Here is a 21,867-nt window from a genome sequence, read left to right as displayed (position 1 = left end):
CTTAAAATAATTCGAGACATCTTTTTTGTATTAATTCATTTTCACTACAAATTCTTTATGCTCACGCTTTTTCCCCGGGAAAATTAGATATGTTATATTTGGCTGCATATTTGTTTTGTATAGGTAAACCACGATTCTAAATTGCTCTTTTTATGATTTGATTGGTAAAACCAAGTCTTTAAATGTTACATTTTTGTTTCAAGGTTGGACGAAGACAGAAACAATCGACTCCCTAATGCGGAAAGCTGGTTACAATGGCACTATCATGGAATCACTCCGGAAGTGCATCCGACTGACCCGTTACCAGAGTACATTATTTAGTATGCACTACAGCGACTATATCTCCTTTGTCAAGACAACCGGAGGTGCTGCTCCCTTTGTTGGTGGGGCAAAGCCCGGCAACCATTAGTTGTTTCGAACAGCGTTCACTTAAACCATAAACTAGTTTGGTTTTCAAGCAAGACCGTTTAAGAAAATCAGTGTTCTCGAATTGCTTTCTCAGTTTTCGAACCCAATTTGTTGTCACCTATTTCTAAATTATTCTTCAAATTCATTTTATTTTGGATAGAACACTAGAAAACACTCTTGGCACAGAGTTCGCCAATGCCAGCTTATTTTTGGAAACTGGAATAATGTAAAACTTCATTGTTTGTAATATTATATCAGCCAATAGAGTTTATTTATTTCTCTTCTCTCTCTCTCCAAGGCTTATTTTTGTTTCACACCTTGTTTAAACCAAATCAGAGGTACGCTTCTTTGCTCAAGAAATATTTGTGAATGGCATAAAAGGCTTTGATGGGTTCGTGTGATTTGAGTTACATGTGGCTGTGTATAGCAGTGTTGAGAAAGGATGAAAGTGCAGTTATTTTGTTGAAGTTGTGACTATATATTTTCTTCATAGAGGCATGAAGTTTTGTGTGTGAAATCACACACACCAGAGAGTGTTACTAGAGATCAAAGGGTATTCCTGGGTTCTTGAACTGTATCTTACTCTTGATTCAGCATCTGGGTTTTTGGGCACATTTAAGGACATTTTGGCTGTTTTCATGGCTTTTCATACAATTTTTTATGGCCTGTTTGTTTTCATCAATTTTGTGGTGCAGTTTTATGTTTCCGGTTTCGAATATGTGACTTCCAAGTCACAATGGAGCAACTTTATTGTTGCATCAAGGTCCACACACCATGTAGAGGTAGAGTTGCGTACATTTGATCCTTCTCAAATCTTGCAATGACAGGAATCTCGTACACTGGATTAGCCCTTTATTATAACTTTTTAGAGGTAAGACTGCGTATATTTGATCCTCCTCAAATCTTGCAATGACAAGAGTCTCGTACACTGGCTAATCCCTTATTATAGATTTTTACATGCGATTTAGATAAAACGCCTTCTCTCTTTTTCTTAACACCTTTCTCTGAGACCCTCTAACTCCTCCTTTATCACACACCACCTAGCACCCACTCACTTGACATCACCACCACAAGAGATTCTACCCCAACTCATCCAAAACCCTAACATATATATACATATATTGGTTCTACATTTCAATTTTCAAATGTACTTCCATGTTGATTCTTTGTTTAAACACCACACATGCCATACACGTTTTCCAGTTGGCCAATTCCATGTTGTTTCATTGAGTTGGGGAACGGAAACAAAAGAATTTTATTTCAGTAAATGAATGAATTTGAAATGAAATGATCTGAGCTTAAATAAAAAATAAAAAATAAATATTTGGGTATTAAAATTGGATTCAAAAGTTTAAGGGATAGTAGACAGCATATTAGAGGTGAGAGATACGAACAATTTCAGTTTTCTTGACTAGACGTCACACATTAAAAGGGCTTACTTTATTTCAGTTATTTACAAATAATTTTTAATTTTTTGAAAACTTAAAATTTAAAAATTTATAAAAATCTGATAAGTTGACAGTTTATTAAAATTTAATTTTTAAAAAAGCATATTTTAAGAATGCCTTTTATAATTCTCTAAAAATAATTTTATGTCTTCTAAATTATTAAGAATTATTTTTTCGTATAACAAACCAAGCACACAAGCATTATCTATTTCCTTTCCATTCCGTCGTTCCTTTCCTTTCTCTGAACGACATCGTTTAACTCATCTAAATAGTGTCCCGAACGCAGAGCAAAGATTAAACAAAATTTAACACAAATTTGAATTCCACGCTCTACAAGTCTCGACTCAGTCGCCATCTCATGAAATTCGTCCACCAATTCTGAGTCTCCCACGCAGTCAGTCGTGCACACGAAGCAAACAATACGTTATCATCTCAGGTTCTCTCTATAAACGCAGGCACATATGTATATATAATTAATCGTAACTTTTATTGCTCTGTTCAGATTGATGGTGGTAGCTCACTTTGGATTGTTCAAGTAATTGATTCCTTCTTATATTCGTTTTTGTTGGGAATTTTTTTAAATTAGGTCAGCGATTTGATTCGAATTTAATTGTTAACATATCATGATATTGAATTTCGAATTAACTGTGAAATTACTTTGTGTAATTTTAGGACTGTCTATGTTTTAGTTGTGTGCGCGTGTTTTAAATATTATTTGCAATTCCGATTGGAAAAAAATACGCATTTTAGGGTTTCGTTCTTTGGTATGATTCATAATATTTGCTTAATGTCAGTGTATTCAATATTCAATGATGAAAGTCGAATACACACATTTTTATATGTGTGTACATGTATATGTATTCATGAATTGTCTATGCTCTTCAATATATATATATATATATATATTGATGCATGAATTAGATGATAATCTGTTTAGAGAATCTGCAATGATTACTGGGTTTGATTTTTTTTTTTTTTTTTTTTTTTTGATTTTTTTATTATTGTTGTTTAATTGAATTGAAATTTGTTAAGTTTATAACATAGTAATGTATAGAAAGTTGTTAAAATCATATTTTGGTGGTTACTGTTGCATTAAGGGTCTGGAAAATCTTTGGCAGGTTTTGACGAATTTAAACCTATAGTTGGGAGATGAGTCAGAAAGGGTTAATTTACAGTTTTGTTGCAAAAGGGACGATTGTTCTAGCAGAACACACACCATATTCTGGGAACTTCAGTACCATTGCTGTACAATGCTTACAGAAGCTGCCTTCTAACAGCAGCAAGTATACATACTCGTGTGATGGCCACACCTTCAACTTCCTGTTAGACAATGGATTTGGTAGTGATTCTTCATTCGAGTTGATATCTACTTTTTGTCTATTGTTTCAAACTCAGCTTAGCCACAATTTTTGATTGATGACTTTTTTGGGCCATGCAGTTTTTCTTGTTGTCGCAGATGAATCACTAGGAAGGGGCGTTCCTTTTGTGTTTCTTGATAGAGTGAAGGATGATTTTAAACAACGGTATGGTGCGAGTATCGGGAGCGACAGCCAACACCCACTTGCAGATGATGATGAAGATGATCTGTTAATTGAAGACCGGTTTAGCATTGCATACAATCTTGACAGAGAATTTGGGTATGTATATACCACTTTCTTTGGAAGTAAGCATTATGATATTTGAATTGTGGTGTCTACTGTCCGAATGTCATGTTGGTCCTTAATGTTGTGTCTTGTTTACTAGGCCAAAGCTTAAAGAGCACATGCAATATTGTATGGACCATCCAGAAGAAATTAGTAAGCTGTCCAAACTGAAGACTCAAATAACAGAGGTCAAAGGGATCATGATGGACAACATTGAGAAGGTAAAAATTGTTTTATAGTGAGTTATAAATGTTAAATAGATAAAATAATTGACAATTATAAGAACTCATATCATGGTCCACAATCACTACAAAAGGAACATGTAGGCAGTTATTTGTGGTGATTTTAGATTTTCTTGCCATGTGTAGTTCTCATTTGTTATGTACAATGTTTACATTATAATTTTGTACTTATATCTTATATTTTAAAGCCTTTGCCCTTGCTATAAGTTTTTATTAAAGCCTGTTTTACAATGGTTGCCACCCCCTTTTATGGCATTGACCTATTAGCTATGGATGTCAAAGCAGGCAGAAGACGATTTTGGTTACTTTAACAAGGGATAGCTTGTTTCTATTCATGTTTTTATTTTTATTTTTTGGGCATATGTCACATCTTTTCCGCCACTTTTTTTGTCACAAAATGTCTTCAGATCAATGTTGTTGATTGCTTTATTTATTTAATCCATATATATATATATATATATATATATATATATATTGGTTAGGTAAATACTCAACCCCCCAACCCAAAAAAAAAAAAAAAAAAAATTGCCCACTGAACCCTTCACCTCCCCTTTGAGGGAGGAGAGGTTATAGTAGCTCGACTAATGGCCCAATGGTTATTTAATTTATATGATGTGAAATGTTATAATGGTCTATTTTGTTATTAGCGAATTTAGGCATCAGTTTTGCTCAAATGAAAAGGCATGCGGTTCATTTTTTGATAATGATGGAGATGGGAGAGTGATTAAAAGGGCTCATTTTTAGAATCCTGGGAGATTAGCAAGTTTCATTGTGTGGAGCTAGCGTTAGACGTCTGGCTCAGTCTACTGTGGCGAATTATAAGGAAGGCGATAAGGGCCGACAAAGGGGGGAAAATGTTAAAGCCTTTGCATTGATGGTTGGTTCGCTTACCCAGGAGCTTAAATTATGGTCTCGTGGGTTAAAGTGGGAAATTCCTGTTTGTGGTGTCCAAGCGTGGCTGTTGGATTAAAGATTTAGATATCGAGACATTTGTTGTCTTTAAAAGTAGATATCATGTTTTTGAAAGTATGCTGTACTTCTTTTTTTCTTTTTTTAATATAAAAAAGGGGGAAATTGCTCGGGGCATTTTGAGAAGCTCAGGCTGCCAAAGGTCAGAATGCGAGTTAAGCTTGGGGCAATCACTTGTGTGCCAATAATGCTAGTGGTTACTTTTGTACCCGAACCACCCCTCCTATCATCTGGCATTAGCTAATAATTATTTGTTCTTGTCATTTCTGTCGCAACAAGATGGACTTTTTACTGAGGCAGAGAATGGCCTAACTATTAAATCTTACATGAGAATTTCTTTTACCTATTTCTCTTGGTAATCTATTATGAACAAATTTTTTCCCAATTTATGTTACTTTAAAGGATTATGATATTCACTACCTGACTCAAACAAGAGAAAGAAACAAGTATAATCTTTTTTATAGATATTCATGTTATGTTTATTATGGTAACCGGGTCCATGAATTATGGTCAATGTAGAATCAAAGATGCACCGGTTAGAAGAGGAAGAGCTGCTTGCCTAGAAGGTAAGTGACAAAGAGGTCGAACCAAAACTTACATGGGATGAAGTAATTAAAACAACTTCTAAATATTAAATACAAGAGGGTACATAATGTATAATAGGAAAGAATGGAAAAGAGAATTAATGTAGCCAACCCCGTTCATATGGGATAAAGACAAGGATGATGATGATGAAATAATACGAGCTCCAAGATAGATTGGTCAAATTTAATGATTACCTTATCACATGTGAATAGTTTACCTGTAACTATTCAATTCCCTGTGAAAAATTAATTACATTGAAGTGTTTCTGCGACCGAATCCACCTTGAATTTGATTCCCTCCCCCGTTTTTTTTTTTTTTTTTTTTTTTGAAGTCATTATAATGGAAGTGACTGAATTTCTTTTCTAGCTTTTTAAGCAGCTCTTTCATCTTCTTCTTTTCCCATATGTTGTGACGTTTATGTTACAAAGTATTGTTCCTTACCAGTGAAGTTGAGAAAAAAAAAAAAATATATGAATAGGAAAAATATAGCACTGGTGAAGCCAAAGGTTCAAACCAACTCTCTGCTCTAGTTTCTGCTATATTTTATAATGTCCTAGCTTCTTATCATTGTTGTCGGTGAGGATTACGAAGCAGTGTCCAAGTCACGCCTTTACTTTTCAGTGCTTAGGTGACTGGGGGTGGAACCCTATAACACATCACAGTTATGATGATTAAGTACTTCCACTCTACAACTAGCTCTTTACCTTTACTTGAGTTGCATCGCATTCATCCCAAAAGTGGAGGTCCATCTTTAAGCCCCAGTCAGGATCCAAGTATTTGTCTTAATGAAAAAGGACTTGCAGTCTAAATTTTCTGGACTGTTTAATGAGTTGTGTGGATTAGTTGGTGTGCGCAAACCTGTTGTGCGGTATTGGTGCTTTATGTTTGCCATTATGTTATAACTTAATATTGCTTCATTGTGGTGGCAATGCTGGCAAGAATATGCTCCCAAGTTTTTCTAAATGAGGTAAAGTTTGCTGGAAGCTAAACTATTTTCTGTAGACTGGCTTAGATATGTCTTTTGTTCATAAGATGAAGCTTTGAGGAGGTGTGGAGGAGGCAGGGGTGGACCCACGAATTTTGACTTCGGGGTACCGAACAATTTGTGTAGTAGTTAAAATTTGAACTGATTGCCCACCCAGCAATGGTATAAGGAGTTGATAGATGTAAAGCGATAGTGTGGGACTTCTGAGTAAAAAACAAGATTACGTGTGGTGTTTCAATGCTTTGTCAACTCCTATAATTAAAACTTGTTGGATAGAAGTTCAAAGATTTTGAGTCTTGTAATCATACACCTTGTTTTCTAACATTGCTTCGAACCTCCAATAAACTTTTGGAAATTATAATTCCTTTTCTATTTCTATTTTTATAAGATGAAGTTGAATATCGAATTTGCGCTGTAAAAGGCTATTTTTCCCTGTCTTTTGCAAGCCTGTAAAAGGTAATATGAGTAAAAACGGCCCATCTTTCTGAGCTTCATCTTGATGTTGATTAGCTTGAGTTAAACTTAACCTTGTTTATCCCAAAAATTGGACCGCAATAATTGTCACATCACATTGCCCTTTATTGACACTCGTTGAAGCACCGAAGTGCCATGACAAGATTGTTATTTCATTCCATTAGTTTTAATTGAGTTGAATGTCTGAAAGTTCTGATTTTGATCACCTTTCTATCAGCATATGTAAACAAGAAACTGATTGACAAAAATTTTGTGCTTACCTTTTGATCCAGCTAAATGGTTGAATAAGATCCATTTTGCCTAACAAAATGGTTTGAAATAAGTGGAGGATGCATATCACTATTCTTACAAAGAAATCTGAGTTTGTGTGACATATTCCTTTTGCTTCTAATGGCTTATGTTCTTCCTCCAACATTTTACAGTAAGTTATACTGATATGTTTTTGAAGGTATATTCTTGCAGCTCTCAGAAATCAGTTTTGCTTTGTGTTTAACTCGGGATTAAAGTTATTCCTAAACTGTTTCCCTATTGTCTGGTTGGCATGGAGATTAATCTGATAAATAACCTTGCCCTTTTTTTTCCCCCTGATCTCAGGTTTTGGACCGTGGGGAGAAGATTGAACTACTGGTGGATAAAACAGAAAACCTTCAGTTCCAGGTATGCACAATATCTCGTTGTAGTCTGAGTCTGAAATGGATCTTGGGGAGTTCATATTAATACATATATGGGTATGTGTTTGTCATCAGGCTGACAGCTTCCAGAGGCAGGGTAGACAACTTCGTCGTAAGATGTGGCTGCAGAACCTCCAAATGAAGATAATGGTGGGAGGAGGCATCCTTATCGTAATCGTCATACTGTGGCTTATTGTTTGTCGAGGTTTCAAATGCTGATGGGACAAACTAGATTTAGTATTTATTATTATTTAGTAGAAGTTGGTTGTTTTCTTCTTCCTTTGTACAAAAAAGTTATAATCCTGTATATGAAGATTGTTATGTTTGTAGCTAATAACCAGACTATATGAATATATCCCACTACTGGTCGACTCTCTGTTGTTTGATAGTACCTCAATCTTATGTAAAATGACGACCTTATTCTTTTCTGGTAGATTGTTAAAGACATCCTAAATATTTACCAACGTTTGATTACGTGGTGTGCCATTGTATAGTTTGGAAGTCTTTTTGAAATATTTTAGCTTCTGGTATAGGTTCATACACTTAGCTCTAAAGTAATAGTTTGACATTATTACAGACCTTTCCAGCTTAGATTGATGTTGTAATTTTGCTTTTTTGCTGTGGACAAATTTCTGGCTTTGAATATTTTGATCTATATTTATTGTTACAAGTGGGACTTGTCCCACGTTAGATCCGAATGGAGAAGTGAATGGGCATATATAGATTGAATGTTGGTTCCACCTAATGGTTTAAGCTTGTGGGTCGGATCACCCATTACAGTTGGTACTAGAATCAGACTCATTTCTTGACCAGGTGTCACGCCAAGTTCAGCCCTGAAGGGTCATTTATTTTACATTGCTACATGAATTTTAATCATTTTCTAAAATTATATTATATTAATTTTATCTTTTTTCATATAATAACATTACCGATTTTTTTTTTTTTTTTTTTTTTTGGTGCAGTTCTTAAATAATTTTCTCAATTTTTTTCTCCGATGTTATCTCTGTTACTTGACAATGTGCTCAATTCTAATTATATTATTTGTTCTTGTCTTGGGTTTATGTTCAACAAGAGTGCACATCCAGGAGTATATAAGCCTTTATCACGGCCCACCATCTTGGCATGTAAAAGTAAATTAAAAAAATTTAGGTTTTCGTCTTTGATATGTCAAAACATATTAGTAGAAAACAAATGATATTAGCACTGATTTTACGATTTTATTGATGACATGGTTTTAAGTTGGGATACAACACCATAATAACTGTGAAATCAATACTTGGAACATAGATATTGCTTAAATTTTCGTAAAAAAATATAGATGAAATTAAGAACTCTTATAATGTAATTTCAATACTCGGAACATAGATGAATCTTATAATGTAATTTCTTACTAAAAGCATTTTTTATTTATTTTAATGAACACTTAAACAAAATTATAATAACACCCTATGTAAGCCGTTGTAACATTTAGTAGGAATTAATAGAGAGGCTGAGGTCATATTTTTGAAAAGAAAAGTACTCCTTTTATCAGTTTCATTTACTTGGCATTCTAAATTTATTTGGTCACAAGAAGTTATTAAGTCTCATTGATTAATTGATTGCAATTGCAGAAGTAGTTATTTGCTTTTTCTGAAACATTAAATTTGAAATTTGAAATTTATTTTATTCTTATCTAGTCGATGAATTGTGTCGGTCAGAAATATTGAATATTAGTTAATTATTTAATTTAGCTGACATAGACACTTTTGTAATAAGAAAAACTCTAAAATACCAAACAACGGACAGCTTGAAAGTTGTGGTGGATCTCACGTAGTCACGTGAGCATAAAATTTGAAAATTTAAATTTAATTTATTCCTACCTAGTTGATGAATTGTGTTGGTAGAAATACAGAATATTAGTGAAAATACGATAGCTCGAAAACATAAAACACCTATCAACCGAAAGCAAATACCTAACAACCGAAAGCTCACATATTGTGGTGGGTCTCATGTTGTCGAGTTGGTGATGTATTAAGTTATTGTAACAAATCACATTATTAATAAGTCTAGACTTCTAATAAGTATGATCTTTGAATATCATCTCCAATTCTTCTTTGATAAATCAATTGTATTTAAATTTTGGATAAAGTGTCAAAAAAGAATCTACCATATAAAAATGTTCAAAAAACAATGCATTTTATTAAGTGCATATAAATTATTATATTTTAAAAATTTGTAACAAATTATCTCCTAATTATTAATTTTGACCAATTTTTTTAAAATAAAAATCCCAAAATACCCTCAAGGGAATTTTGGGTATTTTTAAATAAAAATAAATAATACATAATAAATAAATATAATAAATAAACAATAAATATTAAATAAATAACTTTTGGGCTGAGTTTTTTTATAAAAAAAAATCCTTTATTTTTTATTTGTTTTAAGAACATTTTAAATATTTAAAAAATGTAAGGGTTTTTAAACGTTGAGCACCAAATATTGAACACAACAAATTCAAATAAGCATGAAAAAAAAAAAAAAAATTTAAAATTCAGTTAACTCGTAAAAATTTTCATCCTCAACTTTCAATTTTAATCAAAAACCACGTGACAGCACGTGACCCACTGTAACAGGTCATTTCTTCCAAGTTTCAAGTGTAACACAGAGAGTATGGCCTGAATGGTGACGACGACTCTGAGGAAGGCGATGGTGCTTTAGGAAGAATGTTCAGGTAATGTTCAACTTTGATTCTTCGTATTCTGGTGTCTTAAATCTGCTACTACATACCAATTTTGGCTTATTGGTTTTGTTTTTTGTTTTTTGAATTTTTCTATATATAAATATGAGGAGAATTGCAAAGCTGTGATTGTATGTTGATCTAGGGTTTTCTCCGTGCGTTGATTGGTTATTATGGATTTTGTATACTTTGCTAAATATTGCTGGCTTATGTTTAGAGGTTGTTTGAATGTTATAAGCTAGGGTTTTGAGAGTGAACTTGGGAGGAGTTTAGATGTTTTAAGAATCAGCAATGAAGAAGAACTCATGATAACTAACCCCAAGGGGTTGGTCTAGTGAGAAAAGACTTGTGTCTTGGTGCCTCATGAGGCACCGGGTCTTAGTATTGATTCCTCCTCGGTGCAAACAGTTCCTTAAAGGGCCACGCCTACGGACATAGTCCGATCTTTACCTGATCCGTGGGAGGGGTGGGGGGACCCCCGGGACGCCTTGCATGGGTCCCGTGGATTAGTTAGTGCAAAGCCTTGGACACCCTGGTTATCGTAAAGAAAAAAAAAAAAAACAAAAGAACTCATGATAATTGATGAGAGAATTTAACTGGTCAAGTGGATGTGGTGCTTAAGTGTGTGTGTTGCCAAAAAAAGCGTGCTTGTGTGTGTGCGTGTGTTTTCTAAAGCAAAGCATTGCCAATTTTTTTTTTTGAAGGGGTTGAGAAATTGAGAAGTTCAAAGTAAGGAGTCAAGAGGTGCATGAGTCTCTTTTCCTAATGAAAATTACTAATTAGTTTGATTGAGTAATTTAAAGATAATTCTTACACGTTTTTTATGTCCACTGGACCTCATTTGTAACTTCACTTAACCAACCAGTTAAAGCTTGGAGACTTCAGTGAGCCTGTGATTTCGTTCTCTACAACACATTTCATTTCAAATGCATGCTATAAAGGTCTTGGGCCTTGACTGTATGCTTACTCTTTTTTTATCATAAATATCAGCACATAATGCGTAGTAAATACATTGTGTTATATAACACATTCCTTACTAAATGCTAATTGATATCGGTATCAAATTTGTGATGCCACATTGGCCTGACCCCTAGATCGAAAAAACTAAGACCATTATTGGATTAGGCTTCTTAGCACTTTGTTTTCTTGGAAGGCTGGGGTGGCAACGGGAGTTCCCAAGTGCTTTTGTTCTAATTAGGTAAGCTCATGATGGACTATGCATTGGTTCCATTAGATCTTTGTTACCAAGTTGAACGGATTTTCTAATGCTTAATGTGCACGGGTTTCATGAATTAAAGATGGGTTGATGTTATTATGAGCTGTCTTTCATCTTTCTTGTTTGTTCCTTACTAGTGAAGAGAAAAAGAAGAAAGATGGTTTGATTTTGTTATGAGTTGTCTTGCCTCTTACGTAATTTACCATCTAGGGGTTTCCACCCAAAAGATCTCCTATTGACTCATTTGTACAGATTTTCATGTGAAAAACAATATAATGTTTCATTCTCTGATTCAGTTGCCAAAGCTTCTGATTAGTCATGTCTGAAAGAACATCTTTATCGATTTATCACTAACATTTGAAATGCACTTAAAAGTGGTTTCTTTAACTGTGTCTAGAAACATTTATTATTTATTTGCCTTTGCTGATAAGATAACATCATGAAGAAAATAGATTTGGTTTCTTTGGGTTCTACTTAAACAATATTATTCATTTAGCCTTTTAATCTAAAGGCCATTATCCCTTTTTTCTCTAAAATGAGAAATCAAGTGATTCTTGTAGGTTCAATTAAGCAATTCTTTTTAAATAATTGTTTAAAAAGTAATCTATAAAATTTTGACACTATTCATGTGAAAAATATAATGGATTAATTTCAGAAGATGCACCTTTATCTATTAAACAAAATGACAGAGGATTTGCCTTTTGCCCGTAGTGATTACTAAATTGATTAATTCAAATGCGACTATTTGAATGGGATCAGATGTTGCTGAATTCGGAAATGATTTAAATTCATGCACGACAAAAAGTAACGAGTAACCAATTAATGACGTTAAATTTTCTTAACGACAAATAACTAATACACAACTTTATTTTCCCTCAACAATTAATAACTAATATTGTCGTTATTAACGACATCACCTTCCCTCAACCGTCAGTAACGAACATCATTGTTCTTTTCTTTCTTCCTTTCACTTCTTTGATGGGAAGCAATAATCATTCACATCAATTCATGTTCTACCATAACTATAGCATTTCTTTAAAAACAATCCTAACAATGTTGAACCCTAAATTAGATTATTTCAAATTTATCTACTAGTAAATCAAATTTTAAGTCTGAATTTATATAAGAAAACATAATGTTACCAAATATAAAACAAGAAGCAAACTCTCAAAACACCAAACTTGCTCAAAAATCCATTCCAGGCTTCCCATAACTCATAAACACACCTGTGATTGCATGGGTTCTTTGAGACCTAATTGCCTAATTAACATTGATGGAAAAAATTATTGAACAAACAAACACATTATCCTAGAACTTGAATTTATCTCTCATGGCTAGCTAGTTTCTTGTTCCTCTTATGCCTCCTCCTCCTTACTAGCTAGTTTCTTGTTCCCTCTTATGCCTCCTCCTCCTCCTCCTCTTCTTCTTCTTCTTCTTCTTCTTCACGAGCAAGGTTCAACTTCAAGTGTCCATTTTCCCTCGAAGCAGCCAGGACACAATGAGGAGGAATCCTTATCTCCTTGCGAACAAGCCTGTCAGAAGTCTCATCCAATTTATGGTAAACAAAAGGTTTACCAGTTTGAGATAATTCTAAGTAAGAAATCGGTGGAGGAAACAGATTTTCTTCGCTTGTCCACGATCCTTTGTAGTAAATACACTTGTCTGCTGCTGCAGAATGCTTCTCCATGCTCTTCTCCTTCTCATTGTCACCCTCATCCTTGTGTTTTTCGATCATTGTTTGAAAAGTATGAGGATCTGGCATAGAAGATGATGATGACAATGGCAGGTATGGAGGGGAAAGTGAATGAGGGGATGAAGGACTCCCCTTGCAGTAAGGCTCCCCAAACATCTCAGAAACACGATTGCCCTCATAAGGTATTCCGGATTCAGACTTTATCCGTTGGAATGGCAACCCCGTGAACTTTGGTTTTTGAGATGATTGGTGCTTCAAGATTTCCTCAAGGCTAGAGTAACTGTAAGGTTCCATAACTATTTGGTTCTCAAGTAGTATAACAAGGACCACAAAGAGAACAATGGTGACTGTCGACAGAGTACTAGGAGATGTGTAGAGAGAGAGAGAGAAAGACGGTGAATGAATTGTAGTTAAAATACTAGGAGATTTGCATACAAGTATTGAGAGGGAGTTTAAGCTGCCATTCTCAAGATATAACAAGGATCTACAAGAGGAAAGATGGTGAATGAGTGTGGTGTTACAGGGGCCATGTTGTGTATTTATCTATCAGGAGAGAGAGACAGAGAGAGAGAGATGGCTGGTTAGTTCAAGTCCTTGGAGAATCATAAAGCTAAGAAGATGGACATCTAGCATGCATTTTGGCCTTATAACTGCGTCTCACATTAAAAGCTTTCAGAGACTGCTACATTAGTTATCAAAACCACTATATCTCACTTATATAATTATATATGTATGTATTTATGTATAGTTATATATAATATTATTATGTTTATTATATAACAAATATATCACACTTTTCTTTTATATATTATATGTTTAAAATAATTATCTCGCATTAATTTTAGTAGATACCTTTTACTGAAATATATTTGGATTGGATGATTGTTGACAAGGGAGTTTAATCAATAAGCTAAATGGTCATAATTTCACTTATACATATTATTGTTTATTGAAATATTTCCAGCCTGGCATTGATGATGTTTTCTGTATTTGGCGAAAGAGGATTTAGGAACTTGACCCTAGGCAAAGTACAAATGCCACATACATATGGTGGGCTTTTTTTTTAAATTTATTTTTTCACTTTTAGGTAGAGTTTATGATACTTAAAAATATTTCTAGGTACATTGGTGGAACTTGACCCTAGGCATTTTTCTTTTCTTTTTTTTTTTTTTTTGACGCAGAGTTTATGAGATTTATAAATTTTAGTGCCAAAGTTGACATAATAGAGAAAGAAGAGTGAGGAAAGGAACGGAAAAGATCATACTTGTCCAATCCTCTTTTATGTAATTTTATAGTACTTTTTATGTACAAAACAGACCACGAAAAATATGAAACATTTTTTTAAGAACTTCCTAATAAATGGAGTTGGGATAATTGCACAAAAATTGGCTGAAATAAATGTATTTTAACCAGTTTTTATTTTTATTTCTCAAAACATTTATTCATAATCATAGCAACCTTTTTAGATAATAATTATCTTAACAGCTCTATGGAATTATTTTTATTTTTTATCTAGTCAAGGAGGGGAAAAAGAATCATACTTCAAACAATTTCACAGAGTTTGTGACCCTGAAACATAAGGGAAAATAATACATTTCACACAATGAGAATGAAAATTCAAAACTTTGCGACATTGACTGTTGGTAGTTGTAGGTCCCACCTGCTGTGGTGGAGGCTACTTAGGTAAAAAAAATCATTCTTCAAACAATTTCACAGAGTCAGGCGTTGCAAGTGTATCATTGTTCCACTTAGGTAACAATGCTTTGAACATGTGTAGTGGGACCCACTTAGGTAATCCTGATTATTTGTAGCACTCCTATACAAGAAGAGTCTCTGCAGTGGATAACATCTGTAATAGCAGACCAAAGGATCCGGATACTTGCGAAAAATATGAAAGTTTTCGCCAAAAAAAAAAAATGTGAAACTTTTCCCATCTTGGACTTTATTTGGCATTCTAAATTTATTTTGTCACAAGAAGTTATTAAAGTCTCTTTTGATTGCAATTGCAGAAGTAGTTATTTGCTTTTCTTAAACAATCAAATAAGTAATTTTATGAGCATAAATATTTGAAAATTTTAATTTAATTTTTGATCAGAAATATCGAATATTAAGCAGTAAAGATTCTATCAGTTAATTTAGCCGATAAGGCATGTTTGTTATATATCACATGATCGAGTCTGAATTCTCAAGCCTTCAAATAAGTTTGAATACATCTTCAATTTCTGTTTGATAAATCAATTTCTTACATAAATTTAAATAAATTAAATAATTATCATAATTTAAATATTACTTAAACAGGACTAATTTCCCATAGAATTTTTAAAAAATCAAGTGAAAGAGACTTTACTTGTCACCAAATATTGAACACTATAAATTCAAATAAGCCCAAAAAAACATTTTTTTTTAAATTTTTTTTTACATTTAACACTTTAAATTGGTTTAAATCAAACTTAACTAGTAAAAATTCCCATCCTCAACTTTCAATTTTACACACGTTAAGTGACACCACGTGATCCCATTGTAACAGATGCTGTCTTTGAGTGTTGCAAACAGTGACACAGTCACAGAGAGCATGGCCTGAATGGTGACAACGATTCGGAGGAAGACGATGGTGCTTTTGGAAACTGAATGCTCAGGTAATGTTCTACTTTGATTCTTCGTATTCTTTGGTGTCTTCAATCTGCTACTACATACCAATTTTGGCCTACTGCTATTGTTCTTTTTAGAATTTATCTATATATATATATATATATATATACACACACACACATGATGAGAATTGCAAAGCTGTGATTTTATGTTGATCTAGGGTTTTGTCCGTGTGTTGATTGGTTATTATCTACTTTGCTATATTGCTGGCTGCTCTAGGTTCTTGATGTTTCGTGTAGGTTGTTATCATCTGTCTATTTAGATGTTTTTTGAATCTATAAGCCCCAGGGTCTTGAAAAAGACACAAGAACAGCTCATCCATGATGCGGAAATAAGGATGCTACGTTGGATAATACAAATAACTAAAAGAAATAAAGATTAATAATGAACGTGCCAGGGGAACAATTGGTGTAGTGCCTATATATGATAAAACTAGAGAAAGTAGGTGGTATGGTCATATTAATGGTATATCCGATTATGCACCGGTTAGAAGAAGAAGAGTTGTATTCCTAGAAGGTAAGCGACAAAGAGGCAGACCAAAATTTACATGGGAGGAAGTAATTAAAAACAATTTTAAAAAATTAAATCTAAGAGAAGACATGGTATACAATAGGAAAGAATGGGGAAAAATAATTAATGTAGCCGACCCTATATATCCATATGGGATAAAGGCAAGGAGGATGATGATGATGATGAAGCTAGGGTTTTGAGAATAACCTTTGGAGGATTTTTGAGATGTTTTAACTTTTAAGAATAAAGAATGAATAACTCATGAAAATTGATGAGAGAATTTAAATAGATAGATCAAGTGGATGTGGTGCTTAAGTGTGTGTGTGTGTTTTTGTTTGTTTGTTTGTTTCTCTCTCTTCCTAGAGCCAGAAAATTGAAGCATTTGCCAAAGCTTTTTAAGGGGTTGAGAAACTATGTTATCAGCTTCTTCATAAGTTCAAATTAAGCGAATGAGAGAGGTGCATGAGGCTCTTTTCCACATGAAAATTAGGAATTACTTTGATGGAGTCGAGTTAAGCAAGTAATTAAAAGAAGAATTATCGTATTCAAACTGAAGAGACAGATGAAGAAGAAGAAGAACATGGTGATAGAGTGATTTGATTTATCCTCCATAAGAACCCGGTGGCAAATGGCCCTCCGCAGAGGTGAACGTACTTGTGTGACTAAAAAAAATTGACGTTGGAGATTGAACTATTGCTTCAGCAAGCTGACTCCTTCCTGTGCTGTGGAGCACAAGCGAGCACTCTGTGCCATGGGTGAGGTAAACGAAGGGTAAACACCTAGAATTTGGGAGCAGGAGAGCATACAGTGGATGGAGTCAATGCACAGCACAGCAAGGTTACACTGAGTAGCTGCTTGAGCTTTGAAAGGAGACTTTGAAAGCCTCCGAAACCGCATTCTCTGGTCACTCCAGCTTCATATAAATCAAGGACATTTTGGAAATCAGCATTGGGCTTGTAGGTGGGTTGGTATTTTGTCTATCTTAGCACAATTTGTAAATCGGTTCTATTGTTGTAAACCTAGAGACCAATTCAAATGATATGAATTGAGTATGGCAGGTTTACTAATTCTCCTCTCACTCCCCTCTCCCCCCAACCCCCACCCCCCCCCCCCCCCCCACCCCCCGCGTCTCTCTCTCCGCCGGTACCTGAACCTCAAGCACCAAGAGATTGACTTCAATAAATGCTTTGTCCCGATGAGAAAGCCAAGTCAGTTTGACAAGTCTACTACTTCACCTTTTCAACTACAAAACTTGCGGCAAATAACCTTCCTCCATAGACCAAGCCAATGATGCTTAGCTGCCTTGGACTTAGTTTAATAGGCTGTCTCAATTTCAAAAACTTAATTGATTGACACGGAAGTGACTTCCGGGTTGTGGTTGAACTCAAGTGTATGAACTTAGCACGTAGAGACTCAGGAGGCTTCAGAGCACGAAACGAATAGAAACTGCAGCTGAAGGTTTCTACAACCCTTGGATGAATTGGGTGGGACCCAGCATGGCTCCCACCCAATGCATCCAAGGGTTGCAAAACCCTCCGGCTGCAGTTCTCGTTTTGTATCTTCGCCTAAATATCATGATTATTTAAAGAAAATTCTTATGCATTTTATATTTCTACTGGTCCTCATTTGTAACTTCACTTAACCAACCAGTTCAATTTTGGAGAATTCAGTGAGCCTATGATTTCATTCTCTACAACACTTTTCATTTCAAATGCATGCCATAAAGGTCTTAGCCCTTGACTGCGTGCTTACTCTTTTTTGTCATAAATATCGGCACATAATATGTAGTAGATGTATTTTTAATATCACTCCTTCCTTCCTAAATGCTAATCAATATTGGGATGAAATTTGTAGTGCCACATTGTCCTGACCCCAAGACTGAAAAAACTAAGGCCATTATTGGATATAGGCTTCTTAGCACTTGTTTTTTTGGGAAGGCATGGAGACAAATAAAGCAATTGCAGTAGTCTTAACTAATACGCCGAAACATATTTTCGCTATATAAGATTTCCGAGTTCCCATGTGCTTTTGTTCTAATTAAGTAGGCTCATGATTGACGATGCATTGGTTCCATTAGATCTTGTTTCCAAATTAAACAGATTTTCTAATATGGTGTTTCGTGAATTAAAGATGGATTGATGTTACTGTAAGTGTTGTCTTTCATCTTTCTTATTTGTTCCTTATTAGTAAAGATAGAAAGGAGAAAGATGGGTTGATGTTGGTATGAGTGGTCATGCCTCTTACTTATTTACCATCTAGGGGTTTCCACCAAGAAGATCTATCAACTCATTTGTGCAGATTTTCATGTGAAAAACAGTATAATGTTTCATTGACTCGTTCAGTTAATTATAGATATATCTATCGTCCATAGATTTTATCAAAGGTTATGATTAGTTATGTCTGAAAGAATAGGTTTATCAATTTATCACTAACATTTGAAATGCACTTAAAAGAGGCCTCTTTTACTGTGTCTCGAAACATTTATGTGTTTATATCCCTAGCTGATAAGATTACATCATATTGATGAAGAAAATAGCTTTGGTTCCTTTAGGTTCTACTTAAATAAATAGTATTCATTTAGCTTTTTAAGCAAAGGGCCATTATCCCCTTTTTTTTTTTTTCCCTGAAGTAAGAATTCAAGTTCTTGTAGGTGCAATTAGGCAGTTCTTTAAAAATAATTGTTTGTTTAAAAAAAAATCCTATAAAATTTTGACAGTGGTCATTTGAAAAATATAACGGGTTAATTTCAGAAGACGACAAATTTATCTACGAAACAAAATGACAGAGGATTTGCCTATTGCCCATGGTGATTACTAAACTGATTAATTCAAAAGCAACTATTTGAGTAGGATCAGATGTTGCTGAATTTGGAAATGGTTTAATTCATGCACGACAAAAAGTAGCGAATAACCAATTAATAACGTTAAATTTTCTTAACGACAAATAACTAATTCGCAACTTTATTTTCCCTCAACGATACCTTCCCTCAACCGTCAATAACTAATACCATTGTTCTTTTCTTTCTTCCTTTCACTTCTTTGATAGGAGACAATAATCATTCACATCAATTCACGTTCTTCCATAACTATAGCATTTCTTTAAGAACATTCTCAACAATGTTGAACCCTAGATTGGATTATTCTAAATTTATCTACTTGTAGATCAAAATATAAGTTCTGAATTTATATAATAAAACAAAACATTGCCAAATATAAAACAAGAAGCAAACTCTAAAAACACCAAACTTGATAACAAATCCATTCCGTGCTTCCCTTAGCACATAAACACACCTGTTATTGCATGGAATATTTAAGAACTCATTGTCTAATTAACATTGATGGAAAACAATTATCAAACGCACAAACACATTATTACCCTAGAACTTGAATTTTTCTCTCATGATTAGCTAGTCTTGTTCCTCTTATGCCTCCTCCTCCTGACTTGCTAGTTTCTTGTTCCCTCTTATGCCTCCTCCCCCTCCCCCTCCCCCTCCTCCTCCTCCTCCTCTTCTTCATCGGCAAAGTTCAACTTCAAGTGTCCATTTTCCCTTGAAGCAGCCAGAACACCATGAGGAGGAATCCTTATCTCCGTGCGAACAAACTTGTCAGAATTCTCATCCAATTTATGGTAAACAAAAGGCTTACCAGTATTAGATAATTTCAAGTAAGAAATCGGTGGAGGATACAGCTTTTCTTCGCTTGTCGATGGTCCCTTGTTGTACACACACTTGTTTGCTGCTACCGAATGCTTATCCATGCTCTTCTCCTTCTCACGGTCAGCGTCATCCTTGAGGTTTTCGATCATTGTTCGGAGAGTATGAGGATCTGGCATAGAGGATGATGATGACAATGGCAGGTATGGAGGGGAAAGTGAATGAGGGGATGATGGACTCCCCTTGCAGTAAGGCTCCCCAAACATCTCAGAAACACGATTGCCCTCATAGGGTATTCCGGATTCAGACTTTGTCCGTTGGAATGGCAACCCCGTGAACTTTGGTTTTTGAGATGATTGGTGCTTCAAAATTTCGTCAAGGCTAGAGAATCTGTAAGGTTCCATAGTTATTTGGTTCTCAAGTAGTATAACAAGGACCACAGAGAACAGATGGTGAATGAATGTAGACAGAGTACTAGGAGAGAGAGAGAGAGTTTAAGTTGCCATTCTCAAGATATAACAAGGATCTACAAGAGGAAAGATGGCGAATGAGTGTGATGTTACGGGCTATGCGGTGTGTATATATACGGGGAGAGAGAGACAGAGAGAGATTGGTTAATTCAAGTCTTTGGAGAATCATACAGCTAAGAAGATGGAAAACTAGCATGCATTTTGGCCTTATTACTGCGGCTCACACTAAAAGCTTACTTAGACTGCTACATTAGTAATCAAAACCACTATATCTCACTTATATAATCATATCTATGTATCTGTGTGTGTGTGTGTGTGTATATATATATATATAATATTATGTATATTATATAACAACTATATCACACTTTTTTTATATATTATATGTATAAAATAATTATCTCACATTAATTTTAGTAGCTATCTTTTACGGGAATATATTTGAATTGGATGATATGTTGACAAGGGAGTTTAATCAATAAGCTAAATGGTCATAATTGCACTTCTATATATTATTGTTTATTGAATTATTGCCAACTATGATGTTTTCTGTATTTGGTTAAAGAGTATAATTGCATTTCTATGAATTATTTGTTGCAGTTTGTGAGAAGAGTCCGGATTCTTTGCAGAAATGTTGTGAGCAGTTCGAACCGTGTCCGGGTGCAGTATTAGCAGAAGATCCGAATATGTCCGAAAAATATGAAACTTTTCGAAGCTTTGTAAATAGATTTGCTGGGACAATTGCACCCAAATCTGTTCAATTAGTTGAATTTTAACCAGATGATAGACATTATTATTTTATTTTTTTGGGTTGAACATTTATTCATAATGGCTTTTTTAGCATATATTAAAAGACTGTTATTCTCTCCATAAAAGGAAAAATATTAACCCAATTGGGTTGATAATGTCCCGTTGCGCGACAAGAATTTGGAGCGTGAATACAAGTAGGAATTGTATGATTTTGTATCATGGAGTTTGATGATGTTGGGAACATTAAGAAATCTCAATAAGAGAAACATAGATGCACACGAAGGATGAAAATTTGATTTTAGCATCTAGAATGAGATCATACAAGTGGGTCGAAGGAATGTATTAACATTACTCGAATATTGTTAAAGTTGACATGATAAATATTCAAGGAAATATTGTTAAGACCTATTAGCAAGGTCTATTTATTAAAGTAAAACAATTAAGGTTATTGATGTCTGAAAGTAAGGCTTAAAACGGAATTTCACTTCAAGTCTTCAATGGTTTCACGGTTTCAGTTTAACAAATTGACCAAACTAGTATTCTTCAATATCAATTAGTAAATTATTTTTTATTTATTATTATTTTGTTTTCAAATTTTTATGAATTATTTGATGAAATTACCTTCACGATCAAGGGCAGAGCCAGTTTGTGCCTAGGGGAGCTGCCCCAGGCACATGCTTGTTCATTAAAATATATATGTATATATATATATAGTAATAAATGTTTATAATTTGTACCCCCCCCCCCCCCCCAAAATGTGTTTTTCTAAAATTAATTCTAATTATT

At 34.3% G+C, this 21,867-nt stretch overlaps 1 protein-coding gene and 1 long non-coding RNA gene across 3 annotated transcripts; both read left to right on the top strand.

The window, feature by feature from the left end:
- The first annotated feature begins 2,101 nt into the window (after nucleotides 1-2,101).
- On the top strand, nucleotides 2,102-7,899 carry LOC132271175 (vesicle-associated membrane protein 727). Of its 2 annotated transcripts, none has more exons than XM_059772472.1 (6): nucleotides 2,102-2,391; nucleotides 2,975-3,195; nucleotides 3,295-3,493; nucleotides 3,600-3,720; nucleotides 7,349-7,411; nucleotides 7,501-7,899. In XM_059772472.1, exons 2-6 carry the CDS (start codon nucleotides 3,006-3,008, stop codon nucleotides 7,642-7,644), a joined length of 717 nt encoding a protein of 238 aa, XP_059628455.1. In that variant the 5' UTR covers nucleotides 2,102-2,391; nucleotides 2,975-3,005; the 3' UTR covers nucleotides 7,645-7,899. The 2 variants fall into 2 exon arrangements, with proteins under 2 accessions (XP_059628455.1, XP_059628454.1); XM_059772471.1 differs by having other exon boundaries at nucleotides 2,104-2,292.
- A 2,114-nt stretch (nucleotides 7,900-10,013) lies between these two features.
- Nucleotides 10,014-21,184, top strand: LOC132271174 (uncharacterized). The gene is made up of 3 exons (XR_009469658.1): nucleotides 10,014-10,135; nucleotides 15,578-15,686; nucleotides 20,932-21,184. It is a non-coding gene; the product is annotated as an uncharacterized LOC132271174 (long non-coding RNA).
- Nucleotides 21,185-21,867: the final 683 nt, after the last annotated feature.

This window comes from Cornus florida, unplaced genomic scaffold (genome assembly GCF_030987335.1).
Source record: "Cornus florida cultivar Cherokee Brave unplaced genomic scaffold, ASM3098733v1 CherokeeBrave_3.0.0_Hap2_Chr08, whole genome shotgun sequence".
NCBI lineage: Eukaryota > Viridiplantae > Streptophyta > Magnoliopsida > Cornales > Cornaceae > Cornus > Cornus florida.
This window is presented reverse-complemented; position numbering and strand designations above follow the sequence as displayed.

Excerpts from the sequence above, each read along its gene's own strand:
- LOC132271175 (XM_059772472.1), top strand. The coding sequence starts at position 3,006 with ATGAGTCAGAAAGGGTTAATTTACAGTTTTGTTGCAAAAGGGACGATT. Across the intron at positions 3,196-3,294 it reads CCTGTTAGACAATGGATTTG|TTTTTCTTGTTGTCGCAGAT; the intron begins GTAGTGATTCTT and ends TGGGCCATGCAG. Across the intron at positions 7,412-7,500 it reads CAGAAAACCTTCAGTTCCAG|GCTGACAGCTTCCAGAGGCA; the intron begins GTATGCACAATA and ends GTTTGTCATCAG.